The sequence below is a fragment of the Apodemus sylvaticus genome, chromosome X, assembly GCF_947179515.1.
Source record: "Apodemus sylvaticus chromosome X, mApoSyl1.1, whole genome shotgun sequence".
NCBI lineage: Eukaryota > Metazoa > Chordata > Mammalia > Rodentia > Muridae > Apodemus > Apodemus sylvaticus.
The window spans coordinates 31,796,403-31,823,766 of NC_067495.1; the positions used below are offsets into that span (position 1 = coordinate 31,796,403).

General features: G+C 37.9%; 1 protein-coding gene across 1 annotated transcript in view; it reads right to left on the reverse strand.

Annotated features, from left to right (window-relative positions):
* Map3k15 (mitogen-activated protein kinase kinase kinase 15) overlaps positions 1–27,364 on the reverse strand; it is a 131,397-nt gene that overhangs the window by 30,523 nt on the left and 73,510 nt on the right. Inside the window, exons 7-14 of the mRNA XM_052170747.1 lie at positions 21,580–21,750; positions 18,103–18,215; positions 17,544–17,703; positions 14,166–14,316; positions 12,587–12,694; positions 10,804–10,853; positions 5,136–5,231; positions 435–522 (exon numbers count right to left, since the gene is read on the reverse strand). Of these exons, the coding sequence (XP_052026707.1) occupies positions 435–522; positions 5,136–5,231; positions 10,804–10,853; positions 12,587–12,694; positions 14,166–14,316; positions 17,544–17,703; positions 18,103–18,215; positions 21,580–21,750 (937 nt within the window). The remainder of the gene's footprint in view (positions 1–434; positions 523–5,135; positions 5,232–10,803; positions 10,854–12,586; positions 12,695–14,165; positions 14,317–17,543; positions 17,704–18,102; positions 18,216–21,579; positions 21,751–27,364) is intronic.

The following is a 27,364-nucleotide window of genomic DNA, read 5'->3' on the forward strand; positions in this document are numbered from 1 at the left end:
TCTAAAGAAGCTTATGATGTCATTTTCTTTAAAGTGATTTAAACATTGGTATATTTAATATACCATATATAAGGAGATATAACTAAAGTCCATTTAGGCAAAACTCTGTTTCCACCTTGTAAACTATTTTTCTTGGAGTCTCATACATACTATTAACATAGAAAATATACTTTGCATACTTATGTATGAAAGAAAATTCTAATGTAATCTATGGCCATTTTTCTTCAACATTCTGACTGACAGGATCATATGATTTTTCTGTAGATACTTTAAACTTAATCTCTGAGACCTATTGTAAATGATATCTGGCTGGTTCAAAGTATCTTTAACTATACTCAATAAAGGATTTCACATGCAAATTGGGACACTTTTCTTTAGGTACCAAAGGTATTATTAAAGGATGTTTTGTTAGTTCTGGGTTTTCTGTGACTTACCTCTAAGGTGTCTCCATCAGTCTCTCCCTCCAACTCCACTGTATTGCCCACGCCATTGTTTAGCATCTCTTTAACCAAAGAGCAAAATCTAGAAGAGCAAATGCCCCAGAGTATTACCCATCAATCACTCTTGCTCCTTATGTTTAACTGAACTCTATTATATTAAATTGTACTCAAACATAAATTTAAATCTCCACGAGTTGTGGAACAATCATTCCACTCTTGATTTGACATGGTACTTTAGTGATTACCTAATCTAGTTCTAAAACATATGTGGTACCTAAGTCCTTTCCATGTAATATCTCAACTAGTGTGACCCTGTCTCAAAAAAGAAAAAAAAAAAAGGTGAATACTTTTATCATGCCCCTATAAGCTTTTTCTTCTTGTCCTTTACTCTTTTCCCTAGGACTAATTTGTGAGCCATTCTATTAACAAACCTTTTCAAGTATGTCCCTGCATTACACTTTAACTCTGGCTTTGAGACCAGTATTCAGATGTATACTAATCAGTGCAAAGGACAAAGGAACTTTCTCCTCTCACGATGTGGGCAGTGAAGATCTCAGTGAGGCACAGAGGAAGGACGATGAGGAAATGCATCAAGGGCCCATGTCATTATGTTGACAGAAATGAAGCCTAACACCAACAGATACCCATGCAACTTTATCACAAATGCTGAGCAGCATATGCTCCACTGACTCAGTAGACAATGTGTATCCATATTTCTCTGTTAAGATGTTAGGGAAGAATTGTAAAAATTTAACATTACAACGTTCTTTTTTTTCTTAACACATCCCACCAGTACTTCTAGTACTTGAATGCAGGGATATGTGATAAACTTCTTAGGAGAGACATGATATGCATTTATTCATTACAGTAAATTTTAGAAGGTAGTATTAATGGTTGCCAAGTATATAAAGAAACCAGACCCCTTTTATGTTGCTAGTGGGAGTGTAAATTTTTGAGATCACTATGGAAAATTGCTGGCACTAACTATAAGCCAAAGCTGAATATAAACTTCTTTTGTGATAGAACAGTCCACTACTAGGTGGACTCAGCAGATTTGATGTTTGTGCTCATTTATAAGATTATTCATAGAGGTTTTGTTTATCAGAGCTCCAAATGGACATGATCTAAATATTCATTAGTAGGAGAACAGATAAGCTGCTGCACATTCATGCAATGGAACACTTTGAGAAATAAAAGGATAAATAGACGAGAAATAAAAGAATAAATAGACAAAAACAGCATGGATTACTCTCATGGCTATTAGCTTAAGGAACCAGAGGTATGACTACAAACGATTTAATTTTATTTATTTGAAGGAGAAAAATGTACACAATTATCCATGTTGATAGAAATCAAAGTAATTATCACTAGAGGGGGTTTTAATGACTAGGGTGGGACACAAGGCATCTTCTGGAGCGCTGATGTGGAAAACAGTTACATGTATAGATTTATGCCAGGTACACTGGTATAGATGTAAAGGTATCTAGCTGCATATTTCAGTGAAATTTATATACTTTACTTGTATGCACAGCACACCCCAACTAAAATTTATTAAACTATGTAATATAAAGTCATTGATTACTAAAGTGGACTTTATTTTGCCCAACATTTGGCAGCATTCTTTTACTGTAAATTGAGGGTTGTGACTCAATATGTTCTGCAGTATGCTATTTACTTTGATCTCTGAATATAGTGTGATAAAATTGAGATATAGTGAGCTAAAGTCTCCTCAAATTACCCAATACAGGTACTCACAATAGAATAAAAGTAATCCCTTTAGCCTAATAAAGGCTGTCTGTGAAAACTGGTTGCTAAAATCATACTTAAAGAGGAAACACTGGTTGCTTTCTTAAGATCAGGGCCAAGAATAGGATGTCCTGTCTTGTCATTCCTATTCCACACTGTACTAGAGTTAAAGAGTCAGGGTATTTAGAATATACACATAGCCATCTATGTTGGAAAGGAAGAAACGATATCATGTTCTTACATCTTGGCAGAAAACCTTAGAGAATTCTTTTTTTTAATGTTCATAACAGCTTTATTTGTAATAGCCAGAAACTAGAAATAACATCTATGATCCCCCAGCCAAAGAACAGATAAAGCCTATGTGGTACATTCACACAATGGAGTATTTGCAGAGCTATTAAAAGCAAGGACATCAGGAATTTTGCTCTTCGTTTTGGTTTCATGTCTTATATATACTACAATATCTAATAGATATTCATGAAAGAGGTAATCAGGTAATCATAGGCCCTGTGCTTGACTTAGTCTGATTAGAAAAAAAGCTTTGGAAATGTAACTATGGTAATGGTGGAGTACTATATCATACTAGTATATTAATTTTATCTTACAGCAAGAGATGGTTGGCTTTGCCCTGCTTCCTTAACTGCATATACAGAGCTGATAGCCCATGTGAGTCCCAGTAAGATTCATAAATCACTTACTTACATTCCTAGTATTTTAATTTGACACTTTGGATAATTTTCTTAGAATTATACAAACATCAAAAATGTATATAAGTATCTAAATTAAACTTTAGAATCAGATCTTTGCCAGACCACCGCCCCCCGAGAAAGGGAAGCTTTTACAAATCTTACTGATGGTGGTCATTTAGTTCTATTCAGAGGGATGGCCTTCACTGTCAAACAGCTGCTCACGTCTCACTGACAGAAGGACTGGTTCCTGACACCAGAAATGAAGTTCTTTACTCATTTACTCCAGGGCAGAAGGCCTAACCATGTTTGCAGGGTTCTCAGGAGCAGAATGTGACATAACAGTTTACATCTACCATGATCTCATCCCACTGGTGCTGAGGCCAAGAAGTCATTAAAGAATTCAATTCAAATATTAGCACTCATGGCTAGAGAGATGGCTCAGTGGTTAACAGGTCTTGCCGAGGACCTATGTTTGGTTCCCAATACTCATATAGGGTGACTCACAACAACCTGTAACTCCAATTTCATGGCACTTGATGCCCTCTTTCCAGCTTCTGTCCACATGTGGTAAGTGCATATAGTAAGACAACACATACATGCACACAAAACCATAAAGCAATATTTTCAATATTATTAGAACTAAGGAATTCATCAAGGCTACAAAACCAATATACAACAGTTAAGTGCATTTTGAAATTAATAAGTAACTTCATTTACAAAAGCCTCAAAAGAATAAAACATTCAGACAAAAGAAGTATAAAATGTATGGACTGAAAGTATAAAGCAGTGATGAAAGAAATTTAATAAAACATAAATAGAAAGGCAACCTATGCTCACAGATTGAATAATAGCCTGATAATATGGTGATGTCCCCTGAACTGATTAATATTTCCAACAAACTTCCCATCAAACTTCTCTCCATCTTTTCCCCCTACCAATCCATAAGCTGACCTCAAAATATGGAAGAACATGCAGAGTCATGAAGGTCATAGATCATAGAGATCATAGAAGGGACAGTATGACATGGTTCCTACCCCTGGAACAGAGCCAACAGGGCATGGGTCTTTATGAGTGTTGACAGTTGCTAAAGATGAAGCTTGTTTGTCTAAAATGTGTGTGTGTATGGTTGTGTATGTGTGTAATTTTAATTTCATGTCCGTCCTTCACGGAATGTTCTCCCTGCCAAAATTAATGATTCCATGATAATCAGAAACAGCATGAGTTTCGAGGAGAGGGGGTGTCTAATGTCCTCAGCAAAATGGTAAATGCTGTGACATTCAGGGTAGACCTTAAAGCTGTGGGTTCTACTATGTTCATAGCAGCCTTGTTTGTGATAGCCAGAAGCTGGAAACAACCCAGATATTCAACAACAGAAGAGTGGATACAGAAAATGTGGTTCATTTACACAATTGAATACTACTTAGCTATTAAGAATGAGAACATCCTGAGTTTTGCAGGCAAATGGATGGAACTAGAAAATATCATCCTGAGTGAGGTAACTCAGACCCAAAGGGACATGCATGGCATAAATTCACTACTAAATGGATATTAGCCAAAAAAAGTACAGAATGCACAAGATACAGTCCACAGAATTCAAAAAGGTAAAAAAGCTGAAGGGCCCAAGTGAGGATGCCTCAATCCCACTTGGGAGAGAGAAGAAAGCAATCACAGGAGCGGACTGAGGGAGGGGAGAGGGGGAGGGAGGGACCTGTGTGAGAAATGGGACAGGGGGTCTGGTTGGTTGATATTGTTGTTCTTCCTATGGGATTGCAAACCCCTTCAGCTCCTTCAGTCCTTTCCCTAACTCCTCCACTGGGGTCTCTGTGCTCAGTTCAATGGTTGGCTGCAACTTTCTTTCTTTCTTTCTTTGGATTTTTTTTTTTTGAGACAGGGTTTCTCTGTGTAGCCCTGATTGTCCTAGAACTCACTCTGTAGACCAGGCTGGCCTCAAATTCAGAAATCAACCTGCCTCTGCCTCCCAGAGTGCTGGGATTACAGTCATGCGCCACCGCTGCCCAGCTTGGCTGCAACTTTCAAATTATATTGTGATGGTTGTAAAATTCTGGAGCTACATTAAAATTATTAGCTTATATACTTTAGATGGTTGCAGGTATGTGGATTCTATCTCAATGTTGTAAAAATTTTTATATGAATTAAAATGTTAAAGAAAGATAGTACAATTAACAGTTTTCATAACAAAGATCCTTCAATATTATCTGTCATAAATACATTGCACATACCTAAATTAGCTGTAACTCACCTATTGCACTGGTCTTCAGTGGAAAAGTAGATTTGAAAGTCATCGGAATTATCATGGACATAAAGAAAACAGCACCGTTCATCAAACTTGGATAGGCTATAAAATTTCAAAACATAAGAATGCTCATTATACAAAGCAAGGCATGGTGGCACACACTTTTAATCCCAGCAGTGAGAAGCAGAGCTAGGTGGATCCCTGAATTTGAGGCCAGCCTGGTCTACAAAGCAAGTTGCAGGACAGCCAGGGCTACACAGAGAGACCTTTTCTAGAAAAAAACAAACAACAACAACAACAAAGAGAATGCCTATACACACATTATGATGCCAATTTTAATTTTAATTTAAAATATTTCATAATTTAATTTATTTTTTAAAAATTCAGATTATATCCCAATCACAGTCACCCTCTTTCCTCTCCTCCCAGTCTCATCCTTACAAATCCCTCTCCCCATTACCCTCACCCCTTCTCTGAAGGGGAACCCCCGTGGGTAACACCTGGCACTGGACATCTAGTCTCAGTAAGATTAAGCACCTCCTCTCCCACTGAGGCCCAACCAGAAAGTCCAGGTAGGGGGAGGAGTCCAATGGCAGGCAACAGAGTCAGAGACAGCCCCACTGCTCCAACTGTTAAGGGATCCACATGAAGACCAAGCTGCACATCTGTTACAAACCAATTTTAGATTTTAAAGAACACTGAAAAAAAATCTAGCTTATATTTTTGTCCACTTTCTAAGTTCCTGATTTTATTAATCATTATTCTAAAATATTTTTATTTTTAAATTATACATACATATGTATATGAATATATGTGCCTGTATGTGCAGGTTCTGCAGAGACTAAAAAAGGTTGTGGGATCCTTTGGTGCTGGAGTTACAGGTGATTGTGATCTACCTAACATGGGTGCTGTGATCTGAAGCCAGGTCTTCTACAAGAGCAGTGAGTGTTCTTGACCACTGAGTCACCTCTCTAGCTCCAATGCTTCATTAATCTTTAAGCAAATACTTCCACAATTTGACTTTTCTTAGTTTATGAAATTTAAATTTGGAGACACTTACATTGCAAATGCATTTATCAATTGACTTTAATAAGTATCAAGAGATTCCTATATATTCAGGGCAAAGAAAACATTGCCAACAGAAAAGGGTAGATAATATGATCTCTGTCTTCTAGGAGTTTATAATCTTACAAAAACAGAAAGGTAAGAAGAGTATTCATGAAATAATTATTATTGTCTGAAAGGAATTTTGACACTTAGTATTAGGATATTCATGGTCAAGGAATGCAAACTTGAGAAAGACCTTTAAATATTGCCAATCTATTTTTACCCAATGTCTGGACCTGATGTACAGAGCTTCAAACAAACAATATTCAGTTTACTTAAACACATCCAGTAAATAAAACTCATCACACTTGTATCTACTTATATATTTTTCTGCTAGAAAGTTCACTCACATTGGGTCAACATACAATAGCCCTCATTCTGCCAGTGACATCAGTCCAGTTTGTCATCTATACAATTAGTTCTTCAAATAAATGAAGTTACTTTATCTGGCCCCTTGTTGGTCATTTCTTTTGATCCAGAACCTGTCTTTTTTTTTAATTGGTTATTTTATTTATTTATATTTCAAATGTTATCCTCCTCAGTTTCCCCTCCACAAACCCCCTACCCCCTATGAGGGTGCTTCCCTTACCCACCCACTCCACCTCATTCATAGCATTCTCCTATGCTGGGGCATTGAGCCTTCACATGACCAAGGGCCTCCCCTGCCACTGAGAATCTGTCTTTTATCTGTTTTGAGACAAGATATTGTTGTACAGTTCAGGCTCGTGGTGAGCCTGCTATATAGCTTCAGCTAGATTACAACTCATGATTCTTCTGCCTTAACTTCCCAATAGATCAAAAATGCCTTAAACTATTCTTAGTGCTATAGATGACACAAAGAAGAGGTATTAAAACAGCAACAGCTTAGGGTGATTCAAAACAAAGTTAGGTTATACATGAGCCAGTTTTGAAAAAGGAATCTACAAAAAATAGCAATAGGATCTAAGGTATACATGTCATGTTATGCCAGTCCTGAGGTCTTGTCACAGCCCTATATAAATCCCTACTGATGGCTGAACTGGAAGCTAGAGGTATTTTTTTAATTGTTTATTTATTTACATTTCAATAAATTTCTATGAAGTAATACAAACAAAAGGCCACATATACAACTTTTATACAATATTATTGCCACATAAGCTAGACTTTTCTCTTGGTTTCAAGGCAGCATTATGCAAGTACACCACAATGCCTATTTAAACACTGATATTTTCAGAACAGGATCATTCTGGGTATGAAGGTAATAAGGGATACATTCAGTGGCTTTTGAATTAAGTCTTATGTTTAGAGAAAGACAGGAAGCTCTAGGCTGAACTCTCATTTGATTAAAACAGAAAAAGCAGAATTCTACAGAGGCTGGGTGATTTTTATAATGCTATACAGCAAAGAGAGAACTCATATCTATCTCATGAAAATTTCCCACATTTAGACATCCTGGTAAGTTGATTAGGGCATTTGAGGTATGTTACTCTGGCTTGGGATAATCCATGAAAGCTCACCATTCTTTATCCCAATAGCGAATGGCATACATTTTGGAATATTATCATCCCTGATTTTATTAACAGTACCTCTGCCTCCAGAACTCAGTTCAGGAGACCTACTCAAGTTCTAGATGCAAGTAATGAGTTCAGCCCTGTGGTGGTGCTGTTGTTGTTGTTGTTGGTGGTGGTGGTAGTGGTGGTGGTGGTGGTAGTTGAGGTGGTGGAGGAGGAGGAAGAGAAGGAAGAGGAGGAAGAAGAAGAGGAAGAGGAGGAGAGCACTTGAACTTTGGCTCTAAAAAGATATTCTTTTTTTCAGTTAACATTTTCTCTTTAAAGTGTGATAACGAATCATATCTTCTACAGGATTGGAAAAGTTACTGTATTACAAGTCAAGAGGCTCTTAGTAACGCATACTATGAATATCATGTGGGGCAATAATAAAGAAAATATTTTGTTAGGTTCCATTAAAAATAAGAACATTGATATACCCAAGTGGTGCAGGGATGTACCTAACCACCCAGGAGGGCGGAGAGGCCAGACAGCACAGGTATAACCTCCCCTGCCACTCAGAGGGTCACGTCCAGAACCTTCAGGCAGAAACCTTCTGGTTTCTGTCTCTGGCTTGAGACCATCCTCTACCACAGCACACCATACCCAAGTGGCACAGGGAGGTAGCTAACCACCTAGGAGTGCAGAAAAGCTAGGCAGCACACCCCTGCTGCTCAGAGGAAACAGCCAGAAACTCTGAGTACACAAGAACCAAGGAGGAGCCTGGGACAGGAGTCTTCTGATTTCCATTGTACCCAGAGCTGATCCGGGCCACAGAGCTGCATACCCAAATACAACCACAAGAGAGTGGATCTCGCAAGAGTACCTACATACCTCTGTATACAGAGAGAATGGTCTCCCAGGGGCACAGATACAGAGCCTTGCATGACAGACAAGCCACCATCAGAGACAGCAACACCAGCTAACACCAGAGATAACCAGATGGCAAAAGGCAAACACAAGAACATTACCAACAGAAACCAAGGCAACATAGCGCCATCTGAACCAAGCTTTCTCACAACAGCAAATCTTGGATACCCCAACACACCAGAAAAGCAAGATCTGGATTTAAAGTCACATCTCATGGTGTTGATAGAGGATTTCAAGAAGGACATAAATAACTCCCTTAAAGAAATACAGGAGAACATGAGTCAACAGGTAGAAGCCCTTAAAAAGGAAACACAAAAATCTCTTAAAGAAATACAGGAGAACATGGGTCAACAGGCAGAGAAGCCCTTAAAGAGGAAACACAAAAATCCCTTAAAGAATTACAGGAAAACACAATCAATGAAGTGAAGGAACTGAACAAAACCATCCAGGATCTAAAAACAGAAGTAGATACAACAAAGAAATCACAAAGGGAGACAACTTTGGAGATAGAAAACCTTGGAAAAAATTAGGAGTCATAGATGCAAACATCAACAACAGAATACAAGGGATAGAAGAAAGACTCTCATGTGCTGAAGATACCATAGAAAACATTTACTCAACAGTCAAAATGCAAAATGCAAAAAGCTTATAACCCAAAACATCCAGGAAATCCAGGACACGATGACAAGTCTAAACCTAAGGATAATAGGTATAGAAGAGAGCAAAGATTTACAACTTAAAGGGCCAGTAAGAACTGAAGAAGTTAGACTCCAGAGAACCAAAAAAACCCTATTAAAAATGGGGTACAGAGCTAAACAAAGAATTTTCACCTGAGGAATATCGAATGGCTGAGAAGCACCTAAAGAAATGTTCAACATCATTAGTCATCAGGGAAATGCAAATCAAAACAACCCTGTGATTTTACCTCACACCAGTCAGAATAGCTAAGATCAAAAAGTCAGGAGAAAACAGGTGCTGAAGAGGATGTGAAGAAAGAGAACACTTCTCCACTGCTGGTGGGATTGTAAGCTGGTACAACCACTCTGGAAATCAGTTTGGCAGTTCCTCAGAAAATTGGGCATAGTACTACCTGGGGACCCAGCTATTCCTCCCCTGCATATAAACCTAAAAGATACTCAAACATATAATAAGGACACATGCTCCACTATGTTCATATCATATTTATAATAGCCAGAAGCTGGAAAGAACCCAGATGTCAATCAACGGAGGAATAGATACAGAAACTGTAGTATATTTACACAATGGAGTACTATTCAGCCATTAGAAACAATGAATTCATGAAACATTAGGCAAATGGATGGAGCTGGAGAACATCATCCTGAGTGAGGTAACCCAGTCTCAAAAGAACACACATGATATGCACTCACTGATAAGTGGATATTAGCCCAGAAGCTCGGAATACCCAAGACACAATTCACAGACCACATTAAGCTCAAGAAGAAGGAAGACCAAAGTGTGGGTGCTTCAGTCCTTCATAGAAGGGGGAACAAATACCCACAGAAGGAGATACAAAGACAAAGTGTGGAGCAGAGACTGAGGGAAAGACCATCCAGAGACTGCCCTGGGAGGCTCTCCTAGTGAATGACAATTACAGAGGGGGCCACTCTCAGCCAGGCATTGAACTGAGCACACGGTCCCCAATGGGGGAGGTACATAAAGGATCCAAGGAGCTGAAGGGGTTTGCAGCACCATAGGAGAAACAACAATATCAACCAACCAATACCCCCCAGAGCTCCCAGGGACAAAACCATCAACCAGATAGTACACATGGAGTTACACATGGCTCCAGCTGTATAGACTCCAAAGGATTGCCTTGTTGGACATCAAAGGGAGGAGAGGCCCTTGGTCCTGGGAAAGCTCAGTGCAGCAGTGTAGGGGAATGCCAGGACAGGTAAGGAGGGGAGGGTTGATTGGGGAACAGGGAGAGGGGAGACGGGTTATGGGATTTACAATAGATAAAACCAGGAAAGGGAACATCATTTGAAATGTAAATAAGGAACATAGCTAATAAAAAAATTTAAAAAAGACACTGTCATAAAAAAGAAAGAATATCACATCGTATAAATGAGTGGAAATATCAAAGTACCTTAAAGCCCTCCATTATTTGTATTAAGACAGACAGCAGTTATATTTTTCTCTCGTGTTCTTACCTTATTCCTTTAATAGAAGAGGCTGTAAAATTCCACTCATGGATTTGTTTCTGCAAGTATAAAAGGCAGAAGTCAAGAGCTTGATTTTTCTCAATATATTGTCATTTCTGATTTCATCCTATCATTAATTATTTCTTCTAGTTTATTTTTAATAGTGATTAGGTATTAGAGCAATATACTTTGCAAAACATGGAACACACAAAACATTTTCTGAGATATGAAAATTCATGCCTCTGATCCAGTTTTGAACAAACAATATAAATTTGAAATAGGAGGCTTGGGATATATACACTACACATATTGAGCAGTCTTTCATCTTCTGCCAACACAGCAGGCAAACTCTGAAATGGGCTTAGGAACAGCCCACCTCAGTTATAAAAATATTTGGAGGCGTAAGACTGACAAACCTTATTTATCTTCATTTCAGTCTCTCCCTGGGCTCACAGCTAACCCAAATTTCTGTCTCCCTTGCACTTAGATGAGGCTATATGACAACATCCTGACCAATGGAGTGTGAGAAGTTCCATGAAAGCTGAGCAAAGTGGCACAAGTCTGTAATCCTAGCAAAAAAAAAGGGCAAAAGATTGCCACAAATCCAAGATTGGTCTGATCTACATGGTAAATTGCAGGCCACCCAGGGCTACATGATGAGAGCCTGACTCAAGTATTTAATATACACATTGCAGGAAAAATGCAGGCACATCACGGTAGCTCATCCTCATTAATGATTTCTAACTGTATTTTCAACGAAAAGATTGCTCTAGAGTTAAACATTAGACAAGGTTAATGGTCTTTACTTGAGATTTGACTAATCAGCTAAGGTATTTCTAATCTGAATTTGAGCCTCTGTTTATTTAACCATGCTGTATTTTATTTGTGAAGTTAATGCTTATTTTCACCTAATAACATAATCATTCTCATTTTTGCTAACAGGGAGAAAAATAATCTTCCTTTTCTCAAGCTAATGGTAGAAGTTTCCCCCATACTCCATGGAAACACACGTACAGCAAATAAGCCTATCTAATGTGCTTGTCACACGCACTTTGCTTCATTACTACAGAACTTACAAAAAAAAAGTACTTTAGATAAACAGACGAAGACACTGGTATTACCACAAACCTGAAGAGCCAGCTCAGCATTCTGTAATATTTATAATTGTTAGTATAATATATGCTTGAATAAATTTGACAGTAACTATCAAAGTTCTAAACATACATAGTCTGGAGTCAAGCCAGCCCATCTCTAAGATACAAACTGGCATGTCATTGGCAAGGGTGAAAAATGGAAGAATGTTTTTAAGTTATCAATGAGGAAGATGAAATACAGTAAGTATATCTAGACTGAGAAACACACCATACAATAAGAAAACATAAGGAATATGACATTTTAAAAATCAGGTGGCTGGGTGTATGCTTTCTGAAAAATTGTTCAGGATGTATAGAAATCCTTAAAAACAAGTTTTAAAAGAAAAAAAAATGTTAGGCCAATGTAAAAGCCCTTGGTTCACAAACCTATGACCTAAATTTGATCCCCAAATCCCACAGTAGAAGGAGAGAACCAAAATTTGAGAGTTGTCTGACCTTCATTTGCAACTGTGACTATGTACATACGTATGCACACACACACATGCATACACATGTGTACAGTACATATATAGTATCATACTTTAGAAGTTAACCACAGGTGCCTATTATCTCTAATACTACCGCATAAATTGCCCTATTTCAAAATCAAATCATTGATTAAATAATATGAAAGAAAGCTCTAGTCATTTTCCCCTTACCATTTCGGTGGGTGAGACATGCCATAAAGAAACAGTTCTTTCTTCAGCTTCATTGTTGATAGAAACATAAGAAGGCTGGTAGACTTTGGTTGGCTCTATTACCAGAACCTAAAATAAGACCATATTTTTTTTTACAAACCACCTTAATTACACAGCTGACCCTACTCAGTAAGGAAGTCAAAGAATTTGCCATTTGTACTCAACAAATACTGATATAGCAAGGCTCTAGGAGCCAGGGTAGTACATAAGTCTCTGTCTACATGAAGGCTCTGTTCCAAGGAAGACACCCCAAAACATCAAATATACAAAACTATCCAATCTAATGCCACCTAACACTCCCAAAAATATAAGTCAGAAGCAGGGGGAATTTGGGCTTCATACAGGGAGGTCAAGAAAGGCCTGTTTGATAATGTGACAGAAGAAAGAAGGAAGTAACGGGTTTTGAGATAAATAAGGAAGCAGAAAGGTTGGTCAGCAAGTACCAATATACACATATGCAAGGAAATGAAAAGTGAGTGGTGTTTCCATCAGTCATGCTAGTTAATTGCTTAAGAACATGGAAGGGCAAAGAGGAAGAAAGTGAGAAGACAGAGGACAGGTAGAGATGTAGTGGGGAAAGGATGAGGAAATGAATCTCCCAAACAAAACAACCCACATGTTTGGCATGATAAGCCTATGTAGAGCCTACACTAGTACCTGTTTGTTACCTATCCAGTTTGAAACATTTTAAAATTAAAATAAGATTTTAAAATGTACTATCCGAAACAAAAATAAGCATTTCAAAAATTGCATTTTGAGTAGTTAATGAAATTTTTTAAAAAAACACCCATAATCACAAAAGTCTCATAGCATAAATATGAAATACAATTGCTGAAAAACGATGTCTAGAATACTTAAATATCTCATTTATAAAAATTTATGAGATGACCATAAAACTGAAACAAACACTAAATGAAAAGCTAAAAGCAAGTCTGCTTTTTCAACAGTTTTAAATATTAATTAGTAGCACTGGAGGCAAACCACAGCTTAGGAAATAGACAGCTTTAAATTCCACGTTCAACTTTTTTAAGCAAGATTTTTTATTTCCACCCTATTATTTTTGAAGCAATCACTATTGTATAGAGGGAGGCACTGTTCCATGCACTGGAGGACATTTAGCAGCCTACTTAGTTCTTATATCTTATTGACTGTCTGTATCATCAACTCTTACCTCTAGTTCTAACACCCAAAAATGTCTATACATTCTGCCAAATGTCTCTCGAATGGAACAAAATTACATTCAGTCGAGAGAGACATTATTTGAGAGGACATGAGCAACTGTTTCTCAGAGTCTAACATCATCTGATGATTCCACAGAGGACTGTTATCCAAATATTCTAAGTTGCAGTTTTCTTCCGTTTTAGAGTTTTTAACAATTATGTAGCATGAACCTCTAGTTTCCTTTGTCAATCTTAAAGGATTGGGGTTAGTCATATATCTCAGTGTTAGATTTTCTCATTTGCCTAGCATGTACCGTTTTAAGGTTCGATCCCAGCAAAGAAACAAACAAACAACCCCCTGCCAAGTTAGCACATCTTACTGGAAATCTGAGTCCATTAGTAACTTCATTTGTTGCTTCAAAAATGATATCCAACCAGAAGTTAAGCCGTTCCTGCCTGGGTGAATGTTCTGTAATGGGTTTCTTGAAGCGTTGAATTAACAGCAAGTTCTGAACTAATGACCGCAGGTACCTGGAAAAAAAAATCACAAACCTCATGAATTAGATTCCTAAAGAAACTGAAATCAATTCTAAACCCTTTAAAAGAAACTTCTCAAAGCCTTATGCACTTCAATTTGCATTTGTCACGAGCTCTTCATAAAGTCACTGAGCAGACACATAACTAATCACAAGAAATGCAAACAGCAGACAAAATCAATACAACAAAATTCTAAAAGACAAGCTTTTTACTAACACTCCAATTTTAGTACATACTGTCCAATGTTTCTTGGCCTTTTGGCTAAGACCAAGCATCAGTACGACATCTAATCGTAGTAGAAAGCATGGGATAACTGTTTTAGAAAACAGAAAAAGCAATTATAAAATGGCAATATGTCAAACCCCCTTTAGAAAATTTTAAGTAATCTTCATATATTGAGGTATTCTTAGAAATAGTATACCAAAATCTATATATCCTTGATCCAGTATGCTCTACTAACCACATCTTGCAAATTCATTGTACATTATCACAATCAAAATTCTGCCATTGCTAGAGTCAAGGTAGAGTTCATGTCCACCACTATGAGCCCCCTTCATGTTGCTGTCCTACACTAATAACTATTTCTTTCCTATCCCTATACTCTCCCTCAATTCCAGTCACTGCTTAGCTAAAACCTGTTGCTTTTAAAATCATAATAATCTGGCCAGGTACACTTTCATGTCAGAAAGCCTTGATTCTGCCCACACTTTGCTGTCTTTGAGCAAACTGATTATTTGAATATATAGTTGTCAAGCAGCAGTGGTCACTCACTTTCTTTGGCACTAAATAGGGATGGTTCATATGAAAGCATCATTGTATTATTTGGTTCTTTGAGGATAAAGTATAACATTATTTAGAAAAGTAGATCAGTTTCAACTCTAGCTGACTTGTTTGGGTACTTATGAGGCCTTAACCATCCATACTTGACACATTCTGGCCCTTGTCTATATGCTAATACTGCTCTAAGCTCTGGAATATCCTGTCTGCCAAGACTGTGTTTTCCAGGGGCCATGCTAGATAGTCTTCACTAATATGACGCATGTTGGAAGCCTTGATCCATGCACCATATCAGTTTGACCTCTGGAAAATCTGAAGACTGCAATATTAAGAGAAGTCACATGAACATGTTGTACCTACATAATTCATCCTAATTAAAAAAAAAGCTGCACATCAATGCTTATTGAACTTTCCTGGCTGTCATCACTTTATCCTTGATGTCACAAGTTTGTGATGGAATAATTATTCCCATCTGTACATATTATTCCACTGGGAGATGGGAATTGAAAGTGTGTACATAATTTCCTCTAGACACGTGTTCCAAGTATCTTCTGGCATCACTAACTTATTCTGCATTATTTCAATGTAACAAGTCATAACAATGAGTGTAATAACATTTCTGAGTTCTGTTTAAGTCCTAAATACCAGACTGATTTTTAGGTATTGGGCACTCTTGATAGTAAGTACAACACTGTTAGTCAGTCATCCCAGTACTAATATAAGAGCACTAGATCCAACCCTGGGGTTTCCTTTTTCTGGAGTCTACTCTGTCCAGACATAGCAGTGTACTTTAAGATTAGGATACTATACACAGCAGTCATTCTTGGAGGGTCGGAGAGCCAATGTGGAGGTACTCATTCAGTTTAAGAACTTCCAAAATGTTGACATGGCTTGCAAACCAAATGTTAGTTTTCTCAGACTGGAGAGAATAAAGATTGAAGAAATGGGAAAAAGAAATTCCTACCCTCAGAATCCAGTTGGTGTATTAAACTGGAAAGTAAGAAGTAGCAGGTGAACATGGGCTATTTAATTTTTTTTAAAAAAATTTCAAGTCTATGTCCTAATCAGAGAATCAGAAATCTGAAATGTTCAAAAGCCCCACACTTTTTGAGTGTTGACTCTACATATCTGTGTTTATTACAGCACTGTTCACAGTAACAGAATCATGCAACTAGTCTAGGTGTCCATCAACAGGGAAAACATGGTATACATAAACAACTTAGTGTTATCTGACTGTGAAGAATGAAACTATATCATTTGAAGGAAAATGAATGGAACTAAAGATCATCAGGTTAAGCAAAATAATCCAGGCCACGGAGGAAAAATATGGGGAAATATATTGTTAATTTTAGAAAAGACTTGAAAGTGAAAGGGATATTATTTTGGAATAGGAAGGAGACCAGAGGAAGGAAGAAAGATGGGAGAAGGTAATGGTAATCATTATCACATCACTCATGCAGAATTTAACAATGAAGCCCATCATTTTGTATAACTAACATACACACAAAATTTAAGTTTTAGATTTTGAAACAGTTCAGATTTGAGTTAGGGATGTTCAAGTAGTGAAGTCTATACAAATATTTAAAAAAAAAAATCCAAATTCCCAAATCTCAAAAGCTTTAGAGTTCTAAGTATTTCAGATAAGGAATATTCAAGCTGAATTAGATATGTATTTTAGAAAACTCAGATAACATCGATAAGAGAGAAAGAAAAATTAAAACTTTTATAGGGTCATTTCTTTAAGATAAGCACTGTCAATATCTAGGATAACATCTCTTTGTCATTTACTCATTATGTAAGGGTCTACTAAGCATTTTTATGAGACTATAGTAATCAATGAGGTGGCCACAATTCTAATGAAGCCTCGTGTATCTATGGGGAAGTCTGATATTGCCCATGCTTTTTCTATGAGTAGCATACCAGATACACATTTTAAATTAAAACTAGAGAAAAGTAGTTCTCCAAATGTGGTTATCCAGGAATAGGGAGAGATAATGGAGTAGCCAGCCAGGCAGTATAGCAACTGAGGAGGATGCCAACAGAATACTTTATATCACCACAAAGCCCAACATGGCCAGCAGAGCATTGCAGGCCTCCAGCTCAGGAACATCAATTTCTTAGTGGTGTTTTTCAGCTTTACTATATAAGCTTCATCACAAACACATATAAACACTAATATCAAACAGCATTTTGCTCTTGAAGATGTAAACTAAAGAGTCAAGAGGACTGACAGTCTAGTCTCAGGGATAAAGCATACAAGGATATCTTCTACCCTACACATAAAAGCAATGAACTCTCAGAGCTGTTATATCTATCTTAATTGCTTTAATGAAGAAGTCAGGCAGTTTCTGCTCTTTTGCATTTCAGATTTTCTCCTTAAACGAGACATTTCAGAACAGGATAAGATTGGAGACGTGAGAATACTAGGCACAGATGGGACTTACCAGACCGGGGGTTTCAGTTTGAACAACCTCTCTGCTGCCTGGACAGCCTTCCCAATATCACTTGCCAGCATGCTGACGGTGAAGAACTGACCTACATCCCAGTAATTGTTCATTTTCTCCAGGCTCCCTTTTCTTCCCAATAAACTGTTCAGTCGGACACCTTAAGAATTTGAATTTTGATATCATGAAAGAACTTTCTAGTTCTGACAAATCATATAAAACTTTAGGAAAAAGACAAGCAGGCAGGCATTTTATTTGGCTGCTGTCTCAGGTATGCTACTGGAAAGGACTTGAAAAGCATCATTAGTTATTTAAAATACCTGCACCCCCCCACACACATGATGTCAAGTCTTGCTATGTAGGCCTGGCTATCTGGAAGTCACTATGCAAACTATGTAAAATAGGTAAGTCTCATTTAGGAAGATTCACCTGTCTCTGACTTCTGAGTGCTGGGATTAAAGATGTATTATCACTATACCTAGCAAATTGAACCGATTTTTTTATAATGTTCAACTTGTAAAACTTAAACATAAATGCCTGCAATAATAAACAGCTTTACCTATTTTCCTTAGTTCCATCGAAGTTTCAAACTGTTGTCCAGAAACTATCAGCAAAACTGCAAGGTTAATTCCTGAATAAAGGGATGACTGGAGTTCAAACCCTTTGCGATACCTGTAATTACAGAACCACTTAATTCTCATTACATCATCTTATTTTAAAGTAAAATGTGCAGACAATAATACAAACTACATTCTCATAAAATAATTATTACTTTAATGTTTTATAGTTTCTCCCATAATTCTGACAAATAGGTATACACAGCATTAATGTTTTGACAATGTAAGAGCAATACAGTAACTTACACCAACAAGTTTTCATTTTCATCCTTATATTTTGATCATCACAAAAGCATATACTGGGGGCTGGAGATAGGTCAGTGGTTAAGAGCACCGACTGCTCTTCCAGAGGTCCTGAGTTCAAATCCCAGCAACCACCTGGTGGCTCACAACCATCTGAAATGGGATCTGATGCCCTCTTCTGGTGTGTCTGAAGAGAGCAATGGTGTACTCATGTGCATAAAATAAATCTTTAAAAAAGCATATATTGACTAAATAAAATGGAAATCATATTAAAGCATACAAAGGAAAATTAAAATCCATTATAATTCTCCTAAATAACCATAATTTGATATTTAAATCTCATTTTAAGTTAAACTCTCAGTTTACATTGAATATTTTTATTTTATAGAAATGGCATCAATCATGAGTTATTTCTCTACTAGTCATTTGTTTGCTTACATATATTATCATATATAATCACTTCTTTTTTAATAATTGTTTAAAGATTTATTAATTTATTATATGTAAGTACACTATAACTGTCTTAAGACATACCAGAAGAGGGTGTCTGTCAGACCTCATTATATAGATGGTGCGAGCCACCATGTGGTTGCTGGGATTTGAACTCAGGACCTTCAGAAGAGCAGTCCGCTCTTAACTGCTGAGCCATCTCTCCAGCCCCCACTGAATCACTTCTTTTTTTTTTTTTTTTTTGGATTTGTTTTTTTTGAGACCGGATTTCTCGGTGTAGCCCTGGCTGTCCTGGAACTCACTCTGTAGACCAGGCTGGCCTTGAACTCAGAAATCTGCCTGCCTCTGCCTCCCAGAGTGCTGGGATTAAAGGCTTGCGCCACCACCGCCCGGCTGAATTACTTCTTAATGTATGAAGATAATGCCTGAATCCCAGACCCTAAACGGCTACCAATGCAAATGTATAGGGGAAGCAATGGGTAGGGAATCTACCACATTAGGATAGGGAATGAGATAAAAGCAAGGAGTGCCATTTATACAGTTCATTTTAACTCCCAGCTATATTGTTTACTAGACATAAAAAGTTTATCTATTAGCAAGTATGACTTCTATGATAAGGAAAAGCAATTTCAATTCAAGAAATGGTAACACAAATGCAGTTGATACCAAGAATTTACAAACAAAGAGTGACTTTCTTCTCATTTATATGACAAGAGAATTTAGTGACTCAGGAGCTACTAAATGGAAAAGTTATTTAGTTGGTTAAAATGTGGTTTTATGAACTTTGGAGGATAACACAGGTACCATCATACAGACCAGAGGACACCAAGAAGTCACTGATACTTAACAAACCTTCAACCTTTCTTTAACCCTTTCAATGTTCTAAGACTTAAAATTTCATATCTTACTGGATTTTCCCATGTTTCTGTCACAATGAAAAATTATACCAAAGCTAAGCAGGTAAAAGTTAATGTCTGTATTCCCTGCACTTGAGAGGCTGAGGCAAGAGATTTGCAAACTGAAGTCAACATCAACATCACTTTTAAGCAGAACAGGTGGGCAAAGAGAGGATCCAGATCTTAGTCTAAAAGAGTAGTTGAGCTGGAGCTCTCTATCTAAGGGCTCCAAGGCATGGGAATGGCTGGGAACTCCAACAAAGTTTGTGTACACAAAAATTGTGCACATAGCATATTTCTCTGCCCTTTTGATTTTGATAGGCCAAATGACTTAATTTAACCAAATGTGGCAGAAGTGAGTTCAAGTGAGTTCCTGAACATAAGCCCCAACAGGTCTTGGAGTTCCTACCTTGACTTTTTTTTTTTTTTTTTGGTGGTGGTGGGGGGTGGATTTGTTTTTTTTTTTCCTAGACAGGGTTTCTCTGCATAGCGTTGGCTGTCCTGGAACTCACTCTGTAGACCAGGCTGGCCTCAAACTCAGAAATCTTCCTGCCTCTGCCTCCCAGAGTGCTGGGATCACAGGCGTGCGCCACCCAGCCCACCTTTACTTTCATTATCAGCTGTCAGATATGAATGGGGCCATATTAGATTTTCTAGCCCTGCCAAACCCTCAAGCTGACACCAACTTTAGGAGTGAGACCTAGAAAAGGAACGGCCTTGAAACCCCATAGACTCACAACCCCCAAATGGCTACAATGTGAAGCTACTAACAGTCAGGGATGTTATGTAGTAAACCACAGGAGGGACACTTCCTAAAATATAGTCATTGCCTAAAAGTGACTATACTCCTGTTAAAAACATATATCAGATATCATCAGTCCTTGATCAAAACTATCCAATGATGTCCCTTCCCAAATTAAGAGGAAGATAATCCTTATGTCTGTCATTGATCGTCTTTTGCCTATTCCTCACCATTATTGAGTGTGCCCAGCATGGTTCCTCCCCCAACATTTTTGCCTTTGCTTTTCCCATTATGAGGAAGGAACTTTCTTCATGGTTACCTGTGAAGCCTATTCATTTGCTGCCTTCCTAGTTCCACCTGCCTTCACTATCCTATTTAAAATCAAACTATGGACTAGAACTATAGCTCAATAACAGAGCACTTGCCTAGCATGCATGAAGTTTGATCCCTAGAAACCCCCAAATAAGACAAAATAAATTAAAATTTTAAAGACCATCCTCCCAGACTTCCTTTAACTCTCTTTCCCTGATTACCTGCCCCAAGCCTTTACCACCAGCTGATACCCTTTAGATTTTTTTTGCTTGAGTTTTCTTATCAGCAAGGCAAGGTCCTCAAAGACAAGGATTCATATCTACTGTGTCTGCTCAACCCATCTAAAAGTGTCTAGCCCAAAGTAAGCCTTCAAGTAAGTCCTCAACAAATTAAATAAACAAACAAACAAACAAACAAACAAACGAATGAATCTATCGAATAAGGACAGCTATAAACGAACAGCTTACTGAGAACATGAAGCCCAATGGGTGGTGAAGACCATTTTGGAATGGGCAGCTGGTTCTGACTGTGGGAAGCCTCATTCCTGTCTCATGAATGAGTAGATGAGTGGGGTAAGCATAAACAACAGGAACTGCTAGTTCTCATGGTTCTCTCTCAGATCCAGGAATCTCAACATTCCTTGACCACATACATATATCACAATTGTTTTCACTGTCAGTCAGCAGACATCCACACACCAGGGAAAGACATGGCTACTCTATCTACATGGTTCTGTTCTATGTAGCACTGTGTGTACTATTTTGTGTACTATTTACCACTCAATGGCACTGTCTCTGCTTGCATCCTCTTCACAACCTGAATCCAGAAAGATGTCCTTATAGATCCTCCCACACAGGCAAAACATGTCAGGAGCTGGGTGGTCACAGCTTTGCAGAACTTGGAGCATGACTTGAAGAGCCTTTTCACGGTCACCTGTGCTGTTTCTCCTGAAAGATAAGTTATGAGATCACAGTTATGTGATTTAACATGTTTGTGTGTGTGTGTGTGTGTGTTTGTTCTACTTAAAGGAAAAATACTTTTCTTTTTTTCTATTTGTAGCCTATGATAGGACTTCTCAGCCCCCATAACCACACAAGACAATTCTAATAATACATATTATTTTATTTCTAGTCTCGCCATCCTTTTTTGGATGTGATCTCACTATGTAGCCCTGGCTCCTCCCTGAACTCACTGTGAAGACCAAGATGTTCACTCAAACTTGCAGCAAACTGCCTTTGCCTCTATAGTGCTGGTACAAACATGTGCCACTATGCCAGGCTCTTCTTAGATTTCTGTGTTTCCCATTGGTCTGTAGCTATTAAGATTTATGCCTATAACCACAGTTTTCTCCACTTTTTAATACTTTTAACATTTTACATAAAAATGTAAAAGGCAAACATCCTGACTTAACAATTCTACTTCTAGAATTTACAATATATTATTCCCACAAAAAATGTTGAAAAAGACACTTGTTATGTCATTGCTTTTAATAGTCAACAATTGGGGATGGCTGCAAATGTTTGTTAACAGAGTAAATGAATAGATAGATGTATAACAACCAAGCTATGTAATACTACTATGTAGCACTTAGAAAGGAAGACATACATAAATAATAATGTAGAATAATATGTATAATGTTGTATGGAAATGCTAATGGAAAACATGATCTTGTTCATTGAAATAAACACTATGAACATAAATGTTCATGCATATAGACAGATGCCTGAAAGGAAAAATATTAAACTCTTTAGAAAACTCTTGTGAGGACTTATATAAAGATATTTTTATGCCTTGTTAATAACTGATAGTAATAGTGAATCTTTTAAATATTTTTGTTGGGACTACCACTCAGCCCAAGCTGGAATGAAATTCACTATGTGGCCCCAGTCTGGCCTCAACTTCATGGTAATCCTTCTGCCTCAGCCTCCTAAATTCTGAGATTACATGTGCCAACTACTATACCAAGCTTTTTTTTTAATCTATTTTTTCCCTGAGACAGGGTTTCTCTGTGTAGCCCTAGCTGTCCTGGAACTCACTCTGTAGACCAGGCTGGCCTCGAACTCAGAAATCCGCCTGCCTCTGCCTCCCAAGTGCTGGGACTAAAGGCCTGTGCCCCCCCCCCCCCCCCCCCCCCCCGCCTATGTTTTTTTTTTTTAATCTTTTTATTTTTTTATACCAAGCTTTATTTTAGCAAACCAATACAAATTATCCTTAATTTCTTGGTACTAGTATAGCAGGTTTTAATGTTTTCTTTCCTAAAGATATATACTTCAAAAACACATTTCATCATCCAAGAAGACATAATAGTACCTAAATAGTCTTTCTCAACAAGGGATCCTCTATATGATTAAATCCTGCAAAACATTACTACATCATTTGAATGACTATTTTCTAAATTATCCCAAAGAATTTATGACTAGCTCCGTTGCACATGCAAGTGATAAATTTATTATGTCATACAGTGGATTCCATAGGGCATTAGGGTTTAATTCCCATGTTGGAACTCAAGGAACACTTGGCATCCTTCTGGAAGTCTGTAATAATTAAGCCTGTCTTGCACTGTCTTTTTTTATTTATTTTATTTTATTTAGTCAGCCTGCAAAACAGACTGCTTTTTTGTATGGCCTATCATGATATTCTTTATTTGATAGAGTTAACAGACACTAAAACAACTCAAATTTACTAAAGCGTCTAGATATCTCATAACATCTATACTAAGTATGAGGCAAACAGTTCTACACCTGATACTAGCCAACTTCTGAGTCATGCAATATTCAGGATTTTGCAAAGAATGTACTTAACTCACCTAAATGCTTAATTATTGATGATAATTCAGGTTAGGTTTTTTTCTGGACTAGCTATACTACGATTTCCTTTTGAGTTTTTTAATTATTACTCTTAACTTGCACTTCCCCTTATTAAAACAAAGTATCTTTTGAATATACACAAAACGAAACAAAAATCAAGCACCTGAAAAAATGAAAAGCCAAGAGATTTTCAGCTTAAAAGCCACTTTACAATAGTGCTAAAGAGCTAATACCTTTAGTGGTTACCAATCAGCTTTCAGTTCTGCTTATCATTTTCAGATCCCAAGTATCCAGAAACAAGCCCTAAAGACAACTGCTGGGTGTAATCAGTCAGAGGTTTAGTCAGTCAATCAGTTTCTGATACTATGACCAGTTTACAAGGAAGAGAAAGTAAAGATGATAGGGTCTTAACTGTATTAGACATAGCTAGGGGTCTTCAAAAGTCTAGGGATCCAGGATGTGCCCAAGATCAATTACATGTGAATCTACAGAGATGATATTTTGACCCCCATGCCTTTTATCTTGTACATTCTGTTCAGTATGTCTGCACTATTATAAGTCTATTGAACAATCCTCAGGCTGATTATTTGATCCACACATACATTTGACTTATATGTGATTTGACCTGTGTGTGCTCCTTTTTCATTCATTTGATGTCCCCCAACCCTGTTTATCCATCAAGCACATGCCACTGGTTTTTATTTCAAACCATATCTGAAGTTAGTCATGACTTTCAGTTACCACCATAACCCAAGCCACTGTCGTTCCCTACCACCTCCCTTCCTTCTCCACAATCTACTCTTAACACAGAAGTCATTGATCCTGCAACAATTTAATGTCAGGTAACAAACAGTTCTAATCTAACCTCTCCTAGGTCAAGCTGCGTGTATGCCTTTAATCCCAGAACTCTGGAGGCTAAAGGAGTAGTATTGAAAATATGAGGCCTGGGCTACAGTAAGACTTTGTTCTAACAACAAGATAATAGCAGCAGCAAAAACAGCAACACAACAACAATAAACTCTTCAGGCACTCTTAGCTTAGAAGAAGTATCTTCTTCTAAAAATGGTCTTCAATACTTCCCAAGATCTCGTAGCTAGTTATTTCTCCAATTGCATCCCTTAATAACACTCCCTATCATCTATTCTGCTCCAGCTCTGCAAGCATTCTTATTGTTCCCAGGGCTGGTAAACACATGACATGGCTCCTGATTACTTTCTGACTTTACTCTATACAACTTTCTAATGAGTCAGCTCTTCTATAATGAGACCACTCTCCTTTCTAGAACATTGTCTTGCAACTGCTGTAAATATAACAGAAGATTTTTAAGGCATACAAAGCATGTGCAGCATCCTTTCTGTCGTGGGAAGTCAGGCTGAGGTCAATCCTAGAATTATCACAATTTCCACATTTGTTTGCCTGGTCTATGTAGATGACTAAAGGAAAGAGGCTTTGATAGTAAGGACAAGAAGCAAATCAGCTTTTTTTAAAAGAAAAAAAAATAGTGATAGGATAAAATGCAATCTAGAATCATTCTTAAGCAAAACAAAATCATTTATCCTAAAAATTTTCTTGCTCCATTCTCACCCTCTGAATTTAATCTAGAAAGCCACAAATGAAAGAGATACTCGGAAATCAAAAGCTGTTGCATGCATTAGTCACAGCACTTGGATTCCAGGCCCTGCAAGAACTGAATCCAAAGATATCAGAAATGGCAGTCCCTGGTCTTTCCTGTACAAATATTGACAAGACAGAAACGGCAGGAGGGGGACAGGAGGTTGGGGGTTGGGCTAATCACAACTGAAATGAATCAAATTAAAAATGCAATCCACTTTCAATCCTGCTATTCTCTAGAACCATAAAAAGCCATAAATGCTAATCACCAGGCCTAGACAAGGTCTCTAATATTCACAGTAACAAACAAAATAAAACCATACTTCAGACTCAGGTCTTTTAGGTATAATGTGTGGAGTGTAGTAAAATACTGAGATGTGCAGAGAAGCAGAAAAATGCAATCTAATAATCTAGATATAACATAACCAACTGGACTGACCAGTGATTATTTTACTGAAAGTAACAAAAACTTTACCCACATGCATGATCCAAGCATTTGGGAAACTGAGGCAAGAGGAACTACATGAGGTTCAGGCTAGACTGAGCTACAGTATAAGACCCTTTCACCAAAAACTCCACTCCAAACAAGCACTTGAAATCAACTATTAAGAATACATTGCTTCTATGACTATTGTGCATGGTGGGGGTGAAAGAAATGGAGAAAAGGAGGAAAGGGGGAAGAAAAGGAATGAAGGAATAAGGGAGAGGAAGGAGAGAAACAAAAACTCCAAAACATAAGTCTAAGAACCACAGGAAAAAAATAAAAATCACTGAATGAGCATATACCAATTCAGATATTACCCCAGAACCCTGCCACCGACCCCCTCAACAACCCATAACCCCCTCCAAAAACACAAATTGGGGCTGGATGGTGGGGAAAATGACTAGGAAAGGGCAAAAAATAACCTTGGGGTGTTAAACCATTGTATCTCTCGACAGTGGTAATCTCACAGATTTTGCACTCTGACCACACTTATCAAATTACATTCTTACAATTTTACATTTTATTGCATAGAAAGTATGCCAAAATTTGCATTAAAAACACACAGTAAACAAGTGGTATACCTGACAGTGTTTTATTGGGTCAGTGCTGGGTCTGTTTTCTTTCAGATATTTTATGTCTTCACTATTCTGCTTCATTGAAAGAGCTAAATCTCCAGGCTTCTGATAACCATCTATCTGGTTAATAGCCATTGAAAAGTGATCTAGGTCGGTAACTGGTGGATAGGGAGAGGAAGAGACTAGGCAACTTTGCCTGCCCCTTCCTGGCTTGGGGCACCTCCAGCCACAGATGGTTCTCTTCCATAAACAGCTCCCACCAGGCTGCCTCCAGGTTACTCTGATATCTTGTCTTCTGGGAATTTCACCTCTATTCTAGACCTCTCCAGATAAAGAGTGGCAGCAGCCTCCTACAGCTGCTAATTTCTAGGAAGCCTCCTGATTTTCTGACTCCCTCTTCAACTCTCTCATTGCCTGTGCAAGCAATTTCCTGTGTTCAGTTTTCTCTATTTAATTCATAGAGTAGTTGTTTCCTGATTGAGCTCTGACAGATACACACCTGCCACAGGAAAGCAGGTGCCCTCCCCTGGCCAGATGCCTCATATTTACAGATGAGAAGGGAACAATTAGAGACAACCTAACCTGTGTTCTCATGTCAACGATGCCCACAGCCAAAGAAACACAAACCAAAATAGGTGTTTCCTACTCTACAAGTAGGTCCAAGTTATATCACAGGACAGAAGCATTCCTGGCATGCTCCCATCATACCAAGTTTCCTCAGCCTTCAGGGGTATCACAAAGAAATACATGTGATGGCTCTATATGAATGACCAGAAGACTGTGCAACAGAGCTAGACAGTTTACAGACTGGCTCTCCAACTTGCACAAAGGCAAGAGGATCTGAAGCACATTCCTGCCTTGATCCTGCCCTGTGACATGTTAACAGAGATCTTCACAATGAATCCAGTTATGTCTCCACTCCTATCTACAAGTCAGAGTGGGCTCATTGTAGCTTATTTCCTTTTCTTCCCAACCACCCAGACTCCATTTCCCAACTTCCCTTGCAAGTAGGTGGGATTTAATTTGGGAAACAAGGAAGGAAGGAACAACAAACATCAATTTCTCACTAGGTTCATACAATGAT